Source organism: Varroa destructor, unplaced genomic scaffold (genome assembly GCF_002443255.2).
Source record: "Varroa destructor unplaced genomic scaffold, Vdes_3.0 BEIS01000003.1, whole genome shotgun sequence".
Taxonomy (NCBI): Eukaryota; Metazoa; Arthropoda; class Arachnida; order Mesostigmata; family Varroidae; genus Varroa; species Varroa destructor.
In genome coordinates, this window is record NW_019211456.1 from 5,098,434 (window position 1) to 5,116,428 (window position 17,995).

At 41.8% G+C, this 17,995-nt stretch overlaps 2 protein-coding genes and 1 long non-coding RNA gene across 3 annotated transcripts in view; 1 reads left to right on the top strand and 2 right to left on the bottom strand.

Annotated features, from left to right (window-relative positions):
- The window catches only part of LOC111247688 (guanine nucleotide exchange factor DBS-like), a 185,127-nt gene extending 175,808 nt beyond the window's left edge, over window positions 1-9,319 (bottom strand). Inside the window, exon 1 of the mRNA XM_022798948.2 lies at window positions 8,776-9,319. The gene's annotated coding sequence lies outside the window, so the exon portion shown is untranslated. The remainder of the gene's footprint in view (window positions 1-8,775) is intronic.
- Window positions 2,720-3,536, bottom strand: LOC111247692 (uncharacterized). Its single transcript, XM_022798955.2, has 2 exons — window positions 3,377-3,536; window positions 2,720-3,181 (listed from the first exon to the last, which is right to left on the bottom strand). Exons 1-2 carry the CDS (start codon window positions 3,386-3,388, stop codon window positions 2,864-2,866), a joined length of 330 nt encoding a protein of 109 aa, XP_022654690.1. The 5' UTR covers window positions 3,389-3,536; the 3' UTR covers window positions 2,720-2,863.
- A 347-nt stretch (window positions 9,320-9,666) lies between the features above and the next one.
- On the top strand, window positions 9,667-17,546 carry LOC147756423 (uncharacterized). The gene is made up of 2 exons (XR_015325040.1): window positions 9,667-9,800; window positions 17,135-17,546. It is a non-coding gene; the product is annotated as an uncharacterized LOC147756423 (long non-coding RNA).
- The last annotated feature ends 449 nt before the right edge of the window (window positions 17,547-17,995 follow it).

Below are 17,995 nucleotides of genomic sequence, written 5' to 3' on the forward strand. Positions count from 1 at the left end.
AGTGCGCATATCTATACCTCTTTGCAGTATACTTTTGGGAGTAAAATATAACTTCACTTATTTTATTTTTGAAAATTTTATGCAGAAGTATATAATTTAGAAATAAGTGTACGAAAAATTTAACTGGTCTTGAATTGTTGGACGATAGCGTCTAGGCGTTATCTGTCGCGCCGCAACAGATTGACAAAACGAACCTTCTTGTCATAGTCGCTTGCTAATGCGCTTCGAAAAAATACAGTTATAGTATTTCAATAACGATAATACATATAAATCAGTACGAATCCTAATTTTATTTCCACGTTTCAAAACTTACAACTTTAGATAAGTTTCAAAAAGATTACTACATAAAAAGGCGTACACATATGCGAAGTACCCGATTCATAAATGGTAAGATCAACGTGGTATTTATAGTGCTTTTAGACTTCACAGAGAGAAGAAGATACACGGAGGATTTGATTCGCGTTACGTTAACGTATATACATATATGCTAGCTTTAGACGACGCATCCTACGAAGAAGGCCAAATGAGCTATAAATGAAGCGTTTATAATTATGGTGCTAAAATTGAACTGTAATCCCCTCTATAATATATAGTGAAACAGGTCATACATATAATCTGTGATTAGCAATATCTGCCGGGACGAGAAGACCTATTATCAAGAGCGAATAATGCATGATCATAGATGAATATCGACTTTCGAAGTACTACTTCGTTCTTTTTTGGTTAACACGGACTGTTCATAAGTTAATATGTGGTAAGAGCAATCATTACGAAAGGTAACGGGTTTTACATAGAAAACCCTCTCCATGTGTACTCTGTGAGTTCTAAGCTATCGCTTGCGTCTCAGTCCTTATAATGACGTACAATATAGAAAATAACGAATAGTAATATTTGCAAAGTACCAAAATATCCACCGAAATTTCAGCGGCACTAGCCGGTACATCCGACCGCTCAATATACACAGGTTGCTATTTTGTCAATAGCGTACTTTGAACTTGTTTTTTCTTTCAGGGGCGCCTAGTAGATGGTCCGAAGTTGCCTAGAAGCCTGTTTTTTCGCTTCTCATGCGGAAGACCGTCGTCCTGCTGTGGATATTCGCTCTGCCTATGTGGCAGATCTACGTAGAATTGTTTCAGACATTTTGGCTTCGCTCCGCATGTTTACGAGATGTTTATGGCTCGTACGCTTGAGCACCTCCCGAATAAGCGTCGACTTCAGAGTAATCCTCCTTCTTCTTCTTGTTGGGGTTGCCTCTTGGGCCAAGCCAAACCTCTGGCCAAATTACAACTCAGTATAGCACATATTGTTCCACTCTACAATGTCGTCTTTCGTTTCATAGATCATTTTGTCAGATGGATAAATCAGCATAGCATCAACGCAGAGAAAACCCAAACGACGAGGGGCAGCAGCGCCGGGGCTTCTGCAATGACAGTCAAAGCCGTTACCACGTCAGTTCAAGACGGGGAGGAGGCACGGTAATATACCTTGAATGGGTACTCGAGTAGAATATATTAAATATATGCCTCTATGAATCTTTCTAGATTGAACGTTTTTGCTTATCTTTTCGGAATGCCACTATCAAGTAGACCCCACACACGCATGATATCAGGCAGTCTGGATGTACACCTTTAAATGGCCCAAAGAAGTCGATATCAAACGACTAACAAGTACGATAAAGAGGACTGCCTTCGAGAGGGGTGTCCCAAAAAACTAGTACTGTTTAACGTATGACAATTCTGACTAACTACGAGGAAATCAAAATTAGCTTTTAGACAAAGAAAATGCTTTTCATAGTGTACATATGGGTCAGAAGTCCAAGGATATTATTGCAGAGGATTCCACCCAGATCTACGTCCTTATATTTCGCGTTTTAGACTACGTATCTAAATAACAATATTCTCAAAGACACATAAGCAATAAAAAGGCCAATATAATATGAACCTGATTCAACATGGATAGTAATGGTGGATCTGTTGAACTCTAAGCCGTTAGGCATTCTATGAGACGGCTAGCAAAATTACAAGCAGTATCTGTCTGTATCCACGCTACCAGCTATTAGTTTGATAAGTATTAATTCTGCAATGGTACAACTGTACAGGACGTACATAGACAGTATTCCGAAACCCAAAGAGCATCAACGACAGCCAGACAAGGTACTGGAAAGTCACGATTGAGTTCGGCATCAGAAAATCAAGCATCCGTCGTCTTTTAAGATGTTGTTAATAAAAAAATTACGTTACAGGAACCGTACATGCTATGAATGATCAGAACTGCAGAAAACAGTTCTGCGGACGAAAGTTATTTGGAGCTGTTCAGATAAAATCGTACGGTTAACGGACACAATTGCACTTACCGGTAACGTTATGTAAAATCACCATGTAAATTTAGCGGAAGCGATTTCAAGCAGTTACCTAAATCTGATAGAATCTGTTTGGAAACATTTGGCCGAAAGTGACAAATTTGCATTTCCACTACTATCGTGATGCAAAAGCATCTTCTGATGAAAAACTTCCAAACAAGTAAGTTGACTAAGGAGGTCCCCATAAAATATACGATCCATGTATATATATATATATATATATATATATATCGTATATTATAGGCAGCAATACGTCTATCTTTCGTACTGCATCGTGTTTTAAAGATTCGCGGTAAACGACATATGTGAATCTAGGGGAAAAATACTAACTAAAATATAAGTTGGAATCGAGAACGGAAATTAAAGTTGTTATCATGTGCCAGTTCAACTATCACATAGACTTTTATTCTTTGGTCAGTAATTAAGAGGATGGCTATGTACGACCGAAATAAGCAGTGGACTGTCCGATGTCAATCAATATTAAGCTTTCCATTACAAATTGGCTCAGTAGAGCTTAGCTCCGTATCCAAATCCACCGTATCCGTGGGCAAGGCCGATCCCGTGGCCGTAAGCAGCAAGGGGAGCCGCGGGGGCGAGAGCATGAACGGCCTTTCCAACAATGACTCCGTGGTTAACGGCCGACGAGTAACTGTGAGCACGCGCATAACCGGCATGAACAGCTATGGGTGCAACGATGGGGGCGGCGTGCACAGCTGCGGGGGCGATCGGAGCAATTCCGTATCCGGCATAGCCAAGACCGTGTCCGGCCAAAAGGCCTCCGGCAGAGGCAGCGACAACGAGGCCGAACAGAGCGACGATCGTCTACAGGAAAGTATTTATCCATACATATTAGTGGAAACGCAAGCGCGGTTAATTCGAGCTTGAATATAATGTAACAGTAGAGATAATTTTATTATATAATAATAGGTGGCCATATGTGTGGTAGCTGCTTGGCGAGCAAGCTGGCTAGCAAGATCAATCGTCCTTGAGTAAGTTGTAGTATACAAGAATACTTACAGCGGAACGCATTTCGCTGGTTGTTGTGCGATTCTAAAGAACTGTACAGCCACGTTGGCCACGAGCAATATTTATAGTTAGTTGCAAGGAGGTGGCCTATTGCGTTCTCAACAGAGAGGGTGCGCGAATCGATGGGAAAGACAGTGCACGAACACAATGCCAGGAAAAATTAGCTAAATTAAATATTATATTAACCTATAAGACGGCGTTTTTCTTGGATCCACCATAGAAAATGAACACATTTTTTTTTCTGTAATCGGAAAGCGCATGAAGGGCGTTCACGGGTGTAATGCTGGGCGCAATTTAGACGACAGCGTGTACTTGGGAATCTTTGTTGTTATCAATGCGGCCCAGGTAGGCATTTTCAGATTTGCCGCCGGATTTATTCATATTACAGTTTTTGTGCTGTATCAGATTAGTCGTCGATCGACTACTAAATTTAAATCAGAATACATTTTCCGTTGGTTATCAGAGTCTTATTTGTCGCTTTAAGACGGAAATGGCACAAGTAGATCATTCACCCTTCACGAAGTGTGAATTCACCGAAGTTGTTCTGGCATCTGCGAAACGCGGCGAACTGGCGAAGTTATGTTCTTCTTCAGGTTTTTTTTTTTATATGTTTTGTAAGTGCAAAAATAAAATGATTGCAAGTTGATTCAATAGTTACCTAACGTTCACTGGGTTTTTGTACCACGATCTTCATTCAATTAGTGTCATCAGAAACAATCTCCCCACCACGAAGTACATGTACTCAACGTTTACAAGAAACTATAGATTTGCATCTGTATCATGCTACGTTACCTCAGAGATCCGCCTAGGGACGACAAAACAAGCATATTTCACCTATTTGTTCCATAGTTATCGACAAAACAGTCTGTGTTATTTTTTTGGCAGCTTTCAGTTGTCCCTCCCCGCCCCTCGCGAAGCCTTCCACGACTTCGCTCTCTACCTCTGACGAACCTTGCCAACTTTCATTAGCATTAGGCTGAATAGTGCTGCCAAAAAGCTAGGTCCAGATGTTGGCCAGCGACACCGCAAGATGTCGCCGCCTGGCTCGAATCGAGTGGCATGACGACCTTGGGGGACACAGCCCCACAGCGGTAAAGTTCTTTGAATTCCGCCGCATTCAAAGCGGCGCAACCATTAACACGCGGTGGTTCGCAGACGTCGTACGACAAGCACATACTGCAGAACAGAAGTTCGACATCTCTGTTTCACGAACTAGAGCGAAGAGAAGCGAAGAAGAAGTTTCGATATACATATTTTTAGAAGTAGAAGAAGAACCTACTATACAGACCAGCGCCTAATCGGGGGAACCAAAAATGAAACGCAAGTTTTAGATAGGGAGCGAGAGTTTCTCCGATCGCCGATTGACTAACCAGTCTACTGGCTTAGCAGTAGTAGTAGTAGTGCCGGTTAACCAGACAAAACGGAACCAAGAAGGCAATTGTCCACACCCGACCGACTGGCCGTCCAGAAAAATTATCGCAAGAGTGATAGAATGATTGGTAGAGTGGTAGATCGGCTAGACAGGGCGCCCGGTTCAGTTTGTACATGAGATCGAGCGCGTGAGCTGGCAAACGATCGGCCTCGCCAGTTTATGTCAGGACGTCATGATAGATCATAGCCAGTAGTACGGACGTCGGATTAGATTGGGAAGGCAGGAACCGTAGCTGATACTTTCAGCTCGATCTTTAATTCGCAGTAGAAGCTGACGCTTCTGTTGCGAATTATAACGTAACAAGACGTAAAACATGTATAGTATAAAAGGCTAACAGCTATTGTTTCTCACGACTTGATCATTATTACGATGAAGATAGCGATACATGTGCACGCATACACATCCTTGAAAAAAAAAAAAAGAGCTCGAAATATAGTCGCTACTTCTCCTCTTCATGTCATGTCCTATCTTAACCGCTAATGTCGTAATCCACTATCGCAACAAAATGAAATTAGGCTATGAAAACCATTAGTCGCGTGATTCATCTGCTAATAAGACTAGCTAAGCCTATATTTAGGTTGCACAAGGTTGAACTTGGACCTAAATTAGACATCTAGGCTATGTCGTGGCGATCTGGCTGTACGTACCTTTACAATTAACAGTTTGTAATAAGCACTGTATTGTAGTGTTAAACCGGTACATGCAAATGTGCGCCAAACGAACATATGCTCGGTGTGGCGTTTCCTTATAAGCATTTTTCGTGTGTGTGTGTGAATTAAATGTATCATTGCATGCTTTCTCTTCCATTTAGAGTGCAGCTGTGTCTCTTCAGGTCCATTACGTCGACTAATGCGCCTCCGTACAAGACATCTCTAGTGTCCTAATGTCGCAGATTAACAGAGTCCCGCAGCCGCTCGTGACACGCCCAGAAAAATCAGTACTCTTCTCCTGGGCTTAATGGACGAACTACAAGCGACATTTTCGATTCCACCACCTCCACATCAAGCTGACACAAGTGGCCCTCTCTTTCTGTCGCTCTTTCACTCTCTTACATACGGAACTCAACCCCCGAATATCTCTAGGATATCGTTCCTTTCGCACTAACGTTTATAGACGAAGTTCTGTGCCGCCCGCCAGTCAACGAGTTTCGTATATGTCGTATGAAAACGCTGCAAGTACAATGGCTTTCAGTTGTCCTCATATCGAAGCGACGTACCCGATCCGTTCATTAAGCAGCCGCTAACTTCATATACGAGTTCAACAGAAGATGGCAGTATAGAAAGGGGGAAGACAACTTTAAAGGGCAAACATTGCTCCTAATCAAATTGTTCCAATTGCGATTGCTTAAGTAGCTATTTGTTATCATTAAAATCCAGAAAAATTACCTATAGCAACAGGACCAATAATTTGATGCAGAAGGACGGCCCCTAGGGATCACAAGCAGGATTTATGTACTATCAGCTACAAGAACACTTTTTAGTTTCGGAAGCCAGTATCGTTTATGCCATATAGTGTATTTTAACATAATTCCTTTTGATATATATTATTAGGGAGGGGATTATGGGTCTATCTATTGTATATTATACTGGCAACTCTCGCGTTTAGCAGAAGCTGGAAAAGGGTTTAAATTTGCCCTTAAGCACTGAGTGAAGGATAGCTCCAGTTCTGCCATACATCACAAACTCTAGTCCTTCGAAGGTGCAGGAGAAGGAGAAACATTCCACATTCAGCTGCTGCTATCTTCTATTCTGATCGGCAGTCCTTTCAAGGTAAAGGAAGAGGCGAGGTCGAGAATTGACGATATCGATCTGTACCGGTTGTAAGCCAGTTTCATTCAGTGAGCCACTTGCATAGTCAAAGTTGCCAAAAATGAAACCCATTCGTCGCCCAAAACGAGGAAGTGCACTGCGTATGCATATCTGCAAACAGCTTTACTGATTAGGTGTCTGTGAGATAGTCCTTGACCTAATGCCAGTGATGAATCCGGTACTACTTAACGATAAAGGTATCACTGCAGTTATACTAATTCGTTACGAACCTATATAGTATAAGAAAAATAGAAGACGATAAGTCATGTGATATTTGTAATGAAAAGAGAAGCTTATTATATACAGAGAGCGATCCGGGTTTGGAGGCTGCTTCATTCGACTTTGCAGGATGTCCTTAGTGAACGACTTGACATGGATATAGAGCTTTCCTCTATTCATGGAAGATAGCGCTGTTCTTGCGGTCTAATCGGTGTTCGGCTGGAAAAAGGCGGACGCCTTCACTTGCAGACTCTTCTTGGGTTCCCTTGAAGGACATCCGATGAGTCGAGACCAATGAACAGCGAACCCTCTGAAAATGCGAATACGTCGAAGGAGATGCGCGTCGAAGGGACAACGCGAAAGTGGATGTAGGAAGGATAGTGTCAGGAAGCCACTGCACAACCACTCGTTGGAACTACTGCCTGTGACCGCACTTTTTATCAGATGGTGCAGCTTGAATGCAGCAGTCGATATCCACCTCGGTTTCAGCAGCTCAAACAACAGCTGAAACGAGTCAAGGCCAGCTGCATGGCAACTACCCATATAACCCTATAAGCTAAGGAAGGGACAGAAATGGCAAAAAATATACCCAGCTGTAACAACAGCAGTAACAAGCGTAACTATAGCACTCAAGAACGGATTTGGGAGTTAGGTAGCATGCTCCGATCGAATTGTCGGCGTTAGCTCTTGCTGAATCCACTGACAACCGCAACATAATGGCAAAATAAGATGAGCAAAACGCTGAAGAAAGAGCATACGCAGTGGCTTAGGTGTATTTGAGGTCACAGAAGTTGTGTGTTTTACAACGTGAAGTTATGCTATGCTCGTATAATGAAACTGTTCCGTAAGCCTCGGGCTAATGGCGGTAGCTCGCTATGCTCATAGCCTAAATTCAGGCTAATAACCATAAAATAAATTGAGTCCCGCCCAACTAAGTAGATTATCTTCAGAACTATCCAGTCACGATTTAAGTAATAATCATTTCATTAGTACAAACAGGAGCCATTACTATTCATACTAAACATACAAAATATGGTCTCGTAGACACAATATACGAATAGTGTAGCTTTAATTTTAAATTTGTTAAATAAGCTCTAATTAATTCACCCCGTGAGTGGACGGTGTGTGGTCAAATTAAAACGGTCATTTCTTAAATACGAACGCGAATAACGAAGGGTAGATATTGGCTTCTTGGAGAAGTAAAAATTCAACTCTCAAATATATTAGTTCTAGGTGCTCAGAGCCCTCCGCACCCCCTAATCAAGGCAATCTACTCCTATACGAGGGTTAAATAAGATCGCTGTTCAGGCTCTTCAAACGTAATTATCCAGCAAAAAGAAATATGTGGAGAAGTGAATGTGCTTCAGTGACGTCCCGAACCAGGAACTTCCTGCTTCTGAGTTGATCACTCTATCTTAAAGCAGTGCTGTTTGCCAAAAACGTCTAGGCATTACCTAAACATTTCCCTCGCGCTTATAATGTCCACGCCAAGATGGTTTAATAGCTACACTGTCCAAAACTATTGGTTCAATTTAAGAAGCTTTTGTTCTGAATTGAGGGGCTCGTCACTTAACAACTTCGCGTACGCAAACGGTACGATGCTGTTTCGGGTTCGGAATTTTCTCTTAGCAATTTCACTTCAAGGATCGGAATATTACGCAGGATTTCTCAATGTTCTGACAATTTCGTCTCTATCTTGTTGAACTGCGGCAAGCTCCCGCCCTCAGTTAGAATGCCTGTCTTTACAGGTTGGGTTGCTCGACTTCGGCGGGCAGCACTCGGCCGGTCAGCCGAGAATTACATCGTTTGTCTATCTAGAAGAAGCGTCGTTCAGCTATTGCTAGTCTGACAACCCGTATACATTGGCTACGAGTAACTTTCTGATGTGAATAAGCCTACGTCGCACAAGATAATACATCATAATTACTTACAGACAACCTTCGCAGCAATAGAAGTCAAGGCCTGGCCGGTTGCTTTTCCTGTTCTTTTTATCTCGTTTTGCTTCCACGCCCTCTCTCTCTCTCTCTCTCTCTCGCTCTCTCTCTAATACCCTTCGTCCTCCACGGCCTCTGCTTTTTGGCTAACGCTGCGATAGTGATCTCCAATCGCACAGGCACCAATTGAGCTGTGCCAAGTTTCCTAATTTTGGACAGCTGTTGTAGCCTTTCCTTTCCGAAGCTCTACGACAATGTCGTACGTGCAACAACCCAGCCTGTTCTACGTACGTTTGCTCGTCTTCTTTTTCTCTCATTTTTCCTTATTTTCATTCTTGCGCTCTCGCCAGTTAATCGGCCTGTACTGCTCTCAAGACATTCCGTTTGTAAGTCTCCAAAGATAATGCTCTGTTACAGTGTCCACAGGGTGCTTAAGGGCAAGAGATGGATCCGCTCTTTTTTGGCCTTAACATTAACAATGTTGTGCGACAGCTTCTCGGCTTTCACAAGCCGTCCGAGAATCGTTTGGCACGAGAGAAACCAGCGTTGTCAAACGCACAATTCTACTATCACTGCTGTCTACGTATCCCTTCCTCCCTTGGGTATCATACAGAAGGGCAACTCCCGCAGCAGGGCAATTAACGAACGACGTTACACAGGATAACAGTAGAAACATCCTGAAACTGAATAGCAGCTCAGTAACTGAAAGCAGTAGGAATAATGTGTGACTTCGGGACTGAAATGAACGCGCAAACAAAAAAAGCGGCACGATGAAGTCGGCGGGTGGCGGAAAAGTTCACAGCATCGGGTATGAAAAAGTCTTCTCTTGTAGATCTTTTTCCTTGAATCCAAAGGTCATACTAAAGCTGTCAATTAAATTGAACGTACGTGTATGTGCATACCCTGTCGATGTCATGGAGCAAACGGACGGACGTTTTTAGTCAGTGGCCCCTGTCACGTGCAGGCTCGGATTTCTGGCCCGGCCTCGGTTTCACAGGATATGTCATTGGTGTGGTGGCAAGGTAAGTTTGTGGAAAGGGCATAATACGAGGCAAATGGAGCGGGGAGGGGGGGAGGGGGGAGCAATTGTGAGATCAAGAGATTAGGCTAAATAGGTTTTGCTGCGTTTTGTCGTTAGCAACTAACGGAATTAAGAGCTTTATAAAAACAGATTCTAAAGCAAGCGTCTAACTGGTAGAAACACTAACGGTATTGTAGATCACGACCACATCGTTCTAAATGGTGTGGATAAATCCTTACGTGTGATCTCTAACCTTCTTTGCAAATATAGATTTAGATAGGCCCCTTACAAAGTGGTCCGCTTGATGCGAGTTCGATATCAGACAATGATTCTGGGTAAATGTAGGCAATTAAATTTTTTTTAATAGGATCAACATGTGTTCTGAATAAGGTAAACAGGCCTCATGACATTGAATACATATGGGTGAAAGAACGTTTTTGTAAGTACCATTGTGTATCTTTGATTTTTCTGAATTCTGATTTAGTAGTCGTAATTGACAAACTCTTGACAGGAAATTGAACGATATTTAGACGATTTATTGATATAAGCATTGAACACCATTGAGAGACCCCGTGTTTTTATTATGTTCCGTAGGAGTATTCTGCATTCGAATGCTTGCATGACTATAAAGAGCAGGATTATAAGTATAGAATTTACACTCCATATATTGTGACACGGTCTTTTTAATTTTAAGATGCACTATAAGACCAGAACATGACCTCTAGGAGCTATCAGAAGCTGTACCTTTACCCCAGAAGACCTTTACGTTATACTAAATAGTTCGACTCCTTGTCGACTTATTTACAAAGTGGTCATTCTTCAAAAGGCGGTCTTTACCAAGGGCAAAGCTGGGGTATATAGTAAAGTCAACGTATATTCAATAGAAGTCCACTTTGCTATTATTTACAGTTAAATCTTAAGCCACATATAAACGGTGTGTGGCTGGTGGGTTCCCTTTGCTAAAATATGCTATTTCCTTTTCATTTGAACACGTGCTATGAGTAGTAGGAAAGCTTGCAGGTTTGTCAATGAGGAATTTTTCCAAAAAAAAATGGTACATGCTTTAAATTGTATGCTTCCTTTTTTAAAAATAGGTAATTATTTGTATCTGACGGTCGTTACAAGGACGGTTGTATACACTGTGCAGCCTGTTCTTTTTTCTGCCTCATTTATCTCATACTATTTATTGATTACTGCGGCTACGATTTCTATCAGAGACACTTGTTAAGCTTGCGCGGTACGGCATGTAACATCGCAGGATAACGCAGGCCCTGCAACGTGTGCTCAGTTCTGCCAGTTGTCATAGCACAGCAGTCTCAAACCTAGAGCGTTTTACAGCTGACAGAACGTGATAAGTCGACGATGACATTTGCTGATTTAAGGGGCATTTTTGGAAAAAAATTCATTGAGACAAGTAAAGCCTTACTTATTCACTGGCAGCTTATTTTATTCATTGACTCCAACACATACGGTAGGTATGATATTCTCTCTATGTGTGCTCGTGTCTGCATGTAACGAAGCGCTCATATCGTATACCATTCATGCCTTCTCGTCCGGCCTTTTCACTTATACCGATTAGAATTTCAGACAAATATCATAACAATGATAATTGCCGATGGCATTATAATTGCTACGGTGATATAACAACAATAGCAGCAACAAACAGGCGAGTGATACCAGCCACCAAGGGGCATCCAACGTTTGGCTGTCTATTACCTTTTACAATTCCTGGTAACAATTGACTGAAATCCGACAAAAAATTAATGTGTCACATAACAAAAATGAGTAATCTTTTTGTTAGAAAATCGTACAAAGACCGCATTGGCTATGACTATGGCGATACCTGTGGTTTGTATCGTATTGTATGTAACTGCGAAGATATAATTGATAAACGTTATCGGGCAGTTAGTTGGCACCATACACGCCGTTATAAATGAATAGTGGGATAAGGAGGCTTGTCAATTGGGAACAGTGCTTGCGACTATGCTTACAACGAATATCGTCTATAGGACGGGGTGTTTCTGAGTTGTGAATCGTACTCACGGCCTAATTGAGCTCACCAGAACGCTGCCTATGCGAAGGTAGTCGCCCTGGAAGGAAGCCTATCCAATTCTATGTCCTAATAAATCCTGGTTGAAATCTGACTACGGATATATGTCAACCTTGCTTACTTAGCCAATATTAGGGGCGCACGTTTAATACAAGTCGGCGCTCCACACAGATAATACTAGTAACCGTAGTGATCGTTTCAACAGTGGCGTCAACAACGCTATAACGCACTGATATCAGTGGTAGCAATAACGACGGGAATAGCAACAGGCGACAGACAGAAACGAAACTGGAAGCTCACCCCAAGGCCGGCAAATGCTACAATCTTGTTTCTATTACAGCCGCTAGCTGAAGCTGCCATTGGCCACCGTGCCAACTATAACTGGCACTGAATAATTTAACAATGATGGTAAGTTTTTTGTTGTTGTTACTATGCTGATGATACTGTTATCATTGTTGTTGTTGTTACGGCAACTTTATGACGATCTATGATGTTGCTATTTTTAGTGTTTTAGCCAAAAATTAGAATCAAATGTATGCTCGCCCAGGCCCATTATCATTATTTCATAATTATCTAGGATCAGTTGAAACGGCATTTAAAAAAAAAAACGTATCTATCAACGATGCATTTATTTGACGCACAGAACTTGCAACTGAAAACCATGTATTGTTATTATTATTGTTATTATACTTAGTTGTCTCGTTTTCCTTTTTTTAACATGGTTGACATTCGAAACTGTAGACCATTTACTTGTCCCCGTGTCGCCAATAATTAACCATTTTGCTGTTATAGTAATAGCTGTATGTATGTGTATGTGTGTGTGTGTGTATGCGTATGTGTATCTAGTGTGTGTGTGTGTGTGTTTGTGTATATGTGTATATGAGTGTCTATGTGTGTGTGTGTGTGTGTGAGAGAGAGAGAGAGAGAGAGAGAGAGAGACGTAGATACATAGATAGAGAGAGAGAGAGATACTGTGCATCCAAAAACTGATATTAAAACACTTAGCCTCTCTTACGTAATTTTAGATTAGACATAGCAACGACTGAATGTACCCCCATCTGTTATTTGCAATAAAACATTATGTTATTGTAAGCGACAAAAAGATGTAATTTCTACGGTTTTTTTTTTCTTTAACGATCAGTAAAATTTGCTATATCATCAGGCCGTGTTCTATTTTTCTGTGAATTCATCTGTATCATTTTCCTAACCCGCCAGCCTCGTCTGTGCGGTTTTTTTGAAAGTTCGTCTTCTCTGAAATTTTTAAAAGTTTTTTTGAAAGCCAAGGATAGACAAGGCAAATGAAGTTATCGCTTTCTAACAGACTTATTGATAATTCGGTTGGTGGGAAAAAAAGGTACGCCGTTTGCTTAAAGAAAATAGGCCACCTATAGATTTCTGCACTAACTAAATTAACCAGTTCGATGAAATTAACAATTTCGGTATCCAAGCGAAAGCCAAAAACATGTGCCGAGCTAAGTACATTTACATATCTACGCTGCTACACTTTTAACCGACGTCAGTACGTTAGCGTAGCGTAAACGGAATCGTATCGTTAACAGGGTGTTTATTCTGTCCCGGTGGTAATAAGAGAATCTAAATCAGCAAAAATCTACGCTTATTAATTCGTCTATTGTCAATGAGTCTCACATCGTTATATTCTATCTAAAGTTATATACCGCATTGATACGTAGGTCATAATATAAAAAATACCTATGTCTCCAACGCAGTATTTTCATATAATTAATACCAGTTTACGGATCGATTACCATGCATCGTGATACCATACTGTCAAGCGTGTTTAAGTTGTTTGTGACCAAAAACATCAACGTGAAAATAGCTTCAACAGAGCAAGCATTGTTTACAATCTATGCGGTGCGGCCATCCACTGCGAAGATAGATCGACTCGATTACTGAATGGCTGTCTATAGTGTAAACAAGTATACGATATACGTCTGAGCATAACGCTAGCATGTAAAATGCGTTATAGAATGGACGTCCGCTAAGTTTTGACCAGAAGAATGGTCATCTAAGTCACTGTCATGTACGACGCCATTCTTCGTACTCTAAACCAAGCAAAAAACAAAAGAAAAACCGAAGCTGAAACATGGGGACTCATGAGGCATGACGAAGCTGCAATCATTACGAAAGTAACGAGCGCAAAGCCGACTTTCACGATGACCGTCGCCCAAAACGGGAGGTTACAAGCGGTTCTGTTATTAGACGTAGTTCGATTCGTCTTGCTCGTTGCGGTTGCTGTCGTACTTTCTATGACCCCTCTCTAGTGGATGGGCGACAGCCCCGAGTGTTGGCTGTGGGGCAAACTCAGCTATAGCTAACTGGCGCTCAAAGTAGGTAGTAGTCGAACACTCGAAACAGACACCTCTGCTCTATCGTTGCCCAATACTACTCAAAAACTGTTTGCTGCAGTGCTCATGATTGGAGTCCGCTTCATGCGCTGCCGCTCGTCACAATCAGGACTCGGTTACCGGCAGCCATGCGTTGCCTAGTCGTTGAGCCTGCTGCTGCCACCGGTATGAGGCCACGTGTGGGTACCTTATCCGGTTGTCTGTCCGACCAACCGATCCTACCTGGGAAGCGGCTGCTTCCTGTCGCCTGCCCCGAGGCAACGTTTGGCCATTAAGCTAAGAAGGAAGTTATAGCAGGCGAGAAAACCTCAGAGTAAGAAGTTTCATTCTTGGAGCAGTATGACCAATAGAAGCGGACGACGGACTCCTCACGACCGTAAACGGGGTTGGAGGTAGCCCTTCCCACAGAAGAATTATTGAGGGGGTGGAAAGTCATGACACGGCTTCGACACGAGGACGTCATCGTTGTGCGCACACCTGTACACAGTGCATATATGCACGGAGTACTTGCTCACAGCAGATCGCACGGCATTGCCCTTTCGTAGCTGCCGGCTCTATTTTATTCGAGTTATCAAAGCTATCTTCCTCGTTCTTCCCAATTCTCCGTTCGCGATACATCCCGACGCACATCTTTCGTGGCTGTCACCTAAGAGGCAAGAGATGAAAGGGTTTATTGGGTCATAAAGGTGACATATCCATGCGCGCAAATACACAACGTTTATGGCTAACATACGCAGCGAAAGACCATCCACCTCTCATATTCCTCCCGATTTCTCCCCGACCCAGCACCGTCAGATCATCACCTTGTAGGCCAAAAAAAGGAATAAAAAACGCCGCGAACATTGGGAGTGTCGCCAGTCATTTGTTTGCCACACATTTACCGCTCGAACCGGACGAATTAAAGGTACCGTTGTCTTCGTTGTCACCACAATGGCGCCAACTAAATCTGCTAAACCCCTCCAAAGATAAGGGGTTTCTGACAAATATCAGACTAAGGCAGGCCTGTCATTCGCTCGAATGGAAAGATAAAATGTCATTTTAGAAACTATACAGGGTGTTCGTGATAAATAGGCACAGGTGTTGCCATATTGTTTACCGTACCGGACCTTTATTCATTTTCCATTAGTTGCACTGGAAGAAGCTCAGTTCCTTCTAAAATCACCAGTTCCGGAGAAAGCAAAAGGCTTGTCCCCCTACGCAACGAAGGCCACTTGACATTTTCACGCCGAACGAGCCCCTCCTCAAAATTATCAAGTTACATGAAATCGATTGTCAAAACTGTTTTCTAGCCTGTATGAGTTTTTCGAGGAATACAAAGAACATTTCTATAAGGCAAAAGCGCGATAGACGCAATTGGATTGAACGGGCTAGAAGGTGTATCAAGAAGGCGCAAAGAGAGGTGATTGCATATTTTATTGGACGAGCACCTTGGGAAAGGTATCTCTGTCTACATTTGCAAAAAATTTTATCCAAATGTGTTTTGGCTTTCATGCAGGTTACAAGCAAACGACATCAACTCTATCTTAATTGATCCAGATTATTCTATACACTAGACTAGCTAACGTAAGCCACATTTACCCGCTGACTTTTTCCCCTCTATTGGCTACAAATATGACCTGCGCGGATTGTTGGTTTTTTCTTGTATTGCTTGTACTCCAAGGATATCCGCAGTGTCCAGCAATCGACGTGGCATCCTGAGTGTGATTATGCGTCTGAATGATCTGATAACAACTGTCGACTCACCTCGACCTGCAAACAAAAGGAGTGTAAAGCGTTATTGTATATGTTGCCTTTTTAAAATAGTCGATTGCTATAATTCTATGTTCTTCTTCAATTAATTTTGTTTAGTCTTGAACAATGATTTGTGTAACTGAACCCGTCCTTTCCGAATACAAAGAAGATATTATTCAGTTTGCGCTACAATGCTAAGATCTGCCTGCTACAGTAGCAGTCATAGAATATTTACTAAAAAACACTGTGAGCTATTAAGATGAAGAAATGACGCTTTGACGGTTGTAAATTAAAGTCGATCGAAAAAAATCCATGTACTACAATGAAACAGGATTGTTCTTATTTTTGTGTTGTATCGGTTCTGTTTGTAGACCAAGATGGCAAGAGAGACACGTTACGGTAATTGAAAAACGGCGCAGCGCAATAACTTGATTCTTAACAAATATCAGAAGTTCCTGTGTGGAACTTTTCCTTATACCGAGTTGTTCTGCGGCGAATGGAGCCGATAGGGCAGCTGCTGCCGCTACTGCCATCAGGAAATAAGAAACAAACGAGTTTCCGGTGATCGTTTCAAAAATAACGGAAATTAGACAAAGATATGAAGCAAGGGCCTTTAATTGCGGAACTCAATGTACAAGGAAGGGCTAGAAATCTGATTCTACTTGAAAGGCTACATCTATAGGGTCTACGCAATTTTTCGTCTGTTAGTCAATAAAACTAGAAACGGTTTAAATCAGCTTCGCTTCTAATGTTGTTTTATGTTGAACTGCTGTTCTCTGATACAATCCCCTTGATCCATTAGCAAGGTTAAATTAGAGTAAGACTAGATAGGATAGATCAGTCGGTTGCGAGCATTCTATGGAGTTTTCCATAGACGGATAGCAGTTTTACTAAGTCACCTGTAACGAATCCCCACAATAGGCTACGTATTTAAAGTTATATTATTATATTTAAATTACCGTAGTGATTTGCATAATTGTTTTTGATTCCATTGTGACAAATAGTCATCAGATGTGCAGATATTAATCTAATCTACGGCATTGTTAAGTACGAATCTGACTGAGATGAATAAACTTTATATTTTAGCCATTAAGCTTCGGATGACGATGAGTATGTATGGCTATTTTAGATTTCCTATTAATTATTGACATAAGTTTTATCTTTTAGATTTTCCATCTTTTTTTTCAGGCTGTTGTGGCCCTCTCCAGCCTCATTCCCTCCGCGGCCGCTTCCCCTGGAGGTGTTTAGGCCAGCGTCGACTATGGCAGACGCGGTCTCACCGTGACTGGTCACGAGGTTGCTCTTGTAATTGCCCCTATAGCTGTTCACGTTAACTGTCCCCACTGGCACAGCTGTTTGTAAGCCTTTAGACTGAGCCCTCGTTGATAACAATCGTCGTACACCCTGTTGTCCACGCTGCCCACTTACATCCACGGAATTGGCTTGGTTCGCGGGCACGATGGATTCGGATTAGAATCTTAAGGTCGTCTATTATATCGTCGTCGTCCACGTCATGTTATAGGTTACTGACTGAGACTAGCCAAAGAGATCAATAAGATGTAAAATAAAAGTAGTCGTTCACATCAGTAAAGGCAAACCATGTTTCAATCAAATACTCAGTTGAAGATAGCATGCTATGCATTTTTTTGTAGGTATTTTATCTTTTTTTTTCTGAATCTGTAATACTTTGTCTTCGAGATTTTCTCGCTTAGAGAACTTCCGTTTATTTTCAATTAATGCTTAATTAAGTAATTTTAGGTTGTAGGACTTTATCTTCTCCTATTTTTCAACCATATTCTCGCTAAGAATCTTCTGATCCGATATTGAATAATTTGTTTTTGTTAGCCAGGTTTTGAGCCAGCCGCTTCACTATTGTATGCACGATTCCTACGTTTACTTGCCAGTAATCCGAAGGACTAGTAGTCTGTAAGCGCAATGATATAAGTATTAGCCTCGCCTATTGCGTACGTTCTGTTGGACAGCCTTGTTCATTCCATACGAACGGGCCTTTGTTGAGATAATTACGGATCGTTGTGGTCTTCAATTACG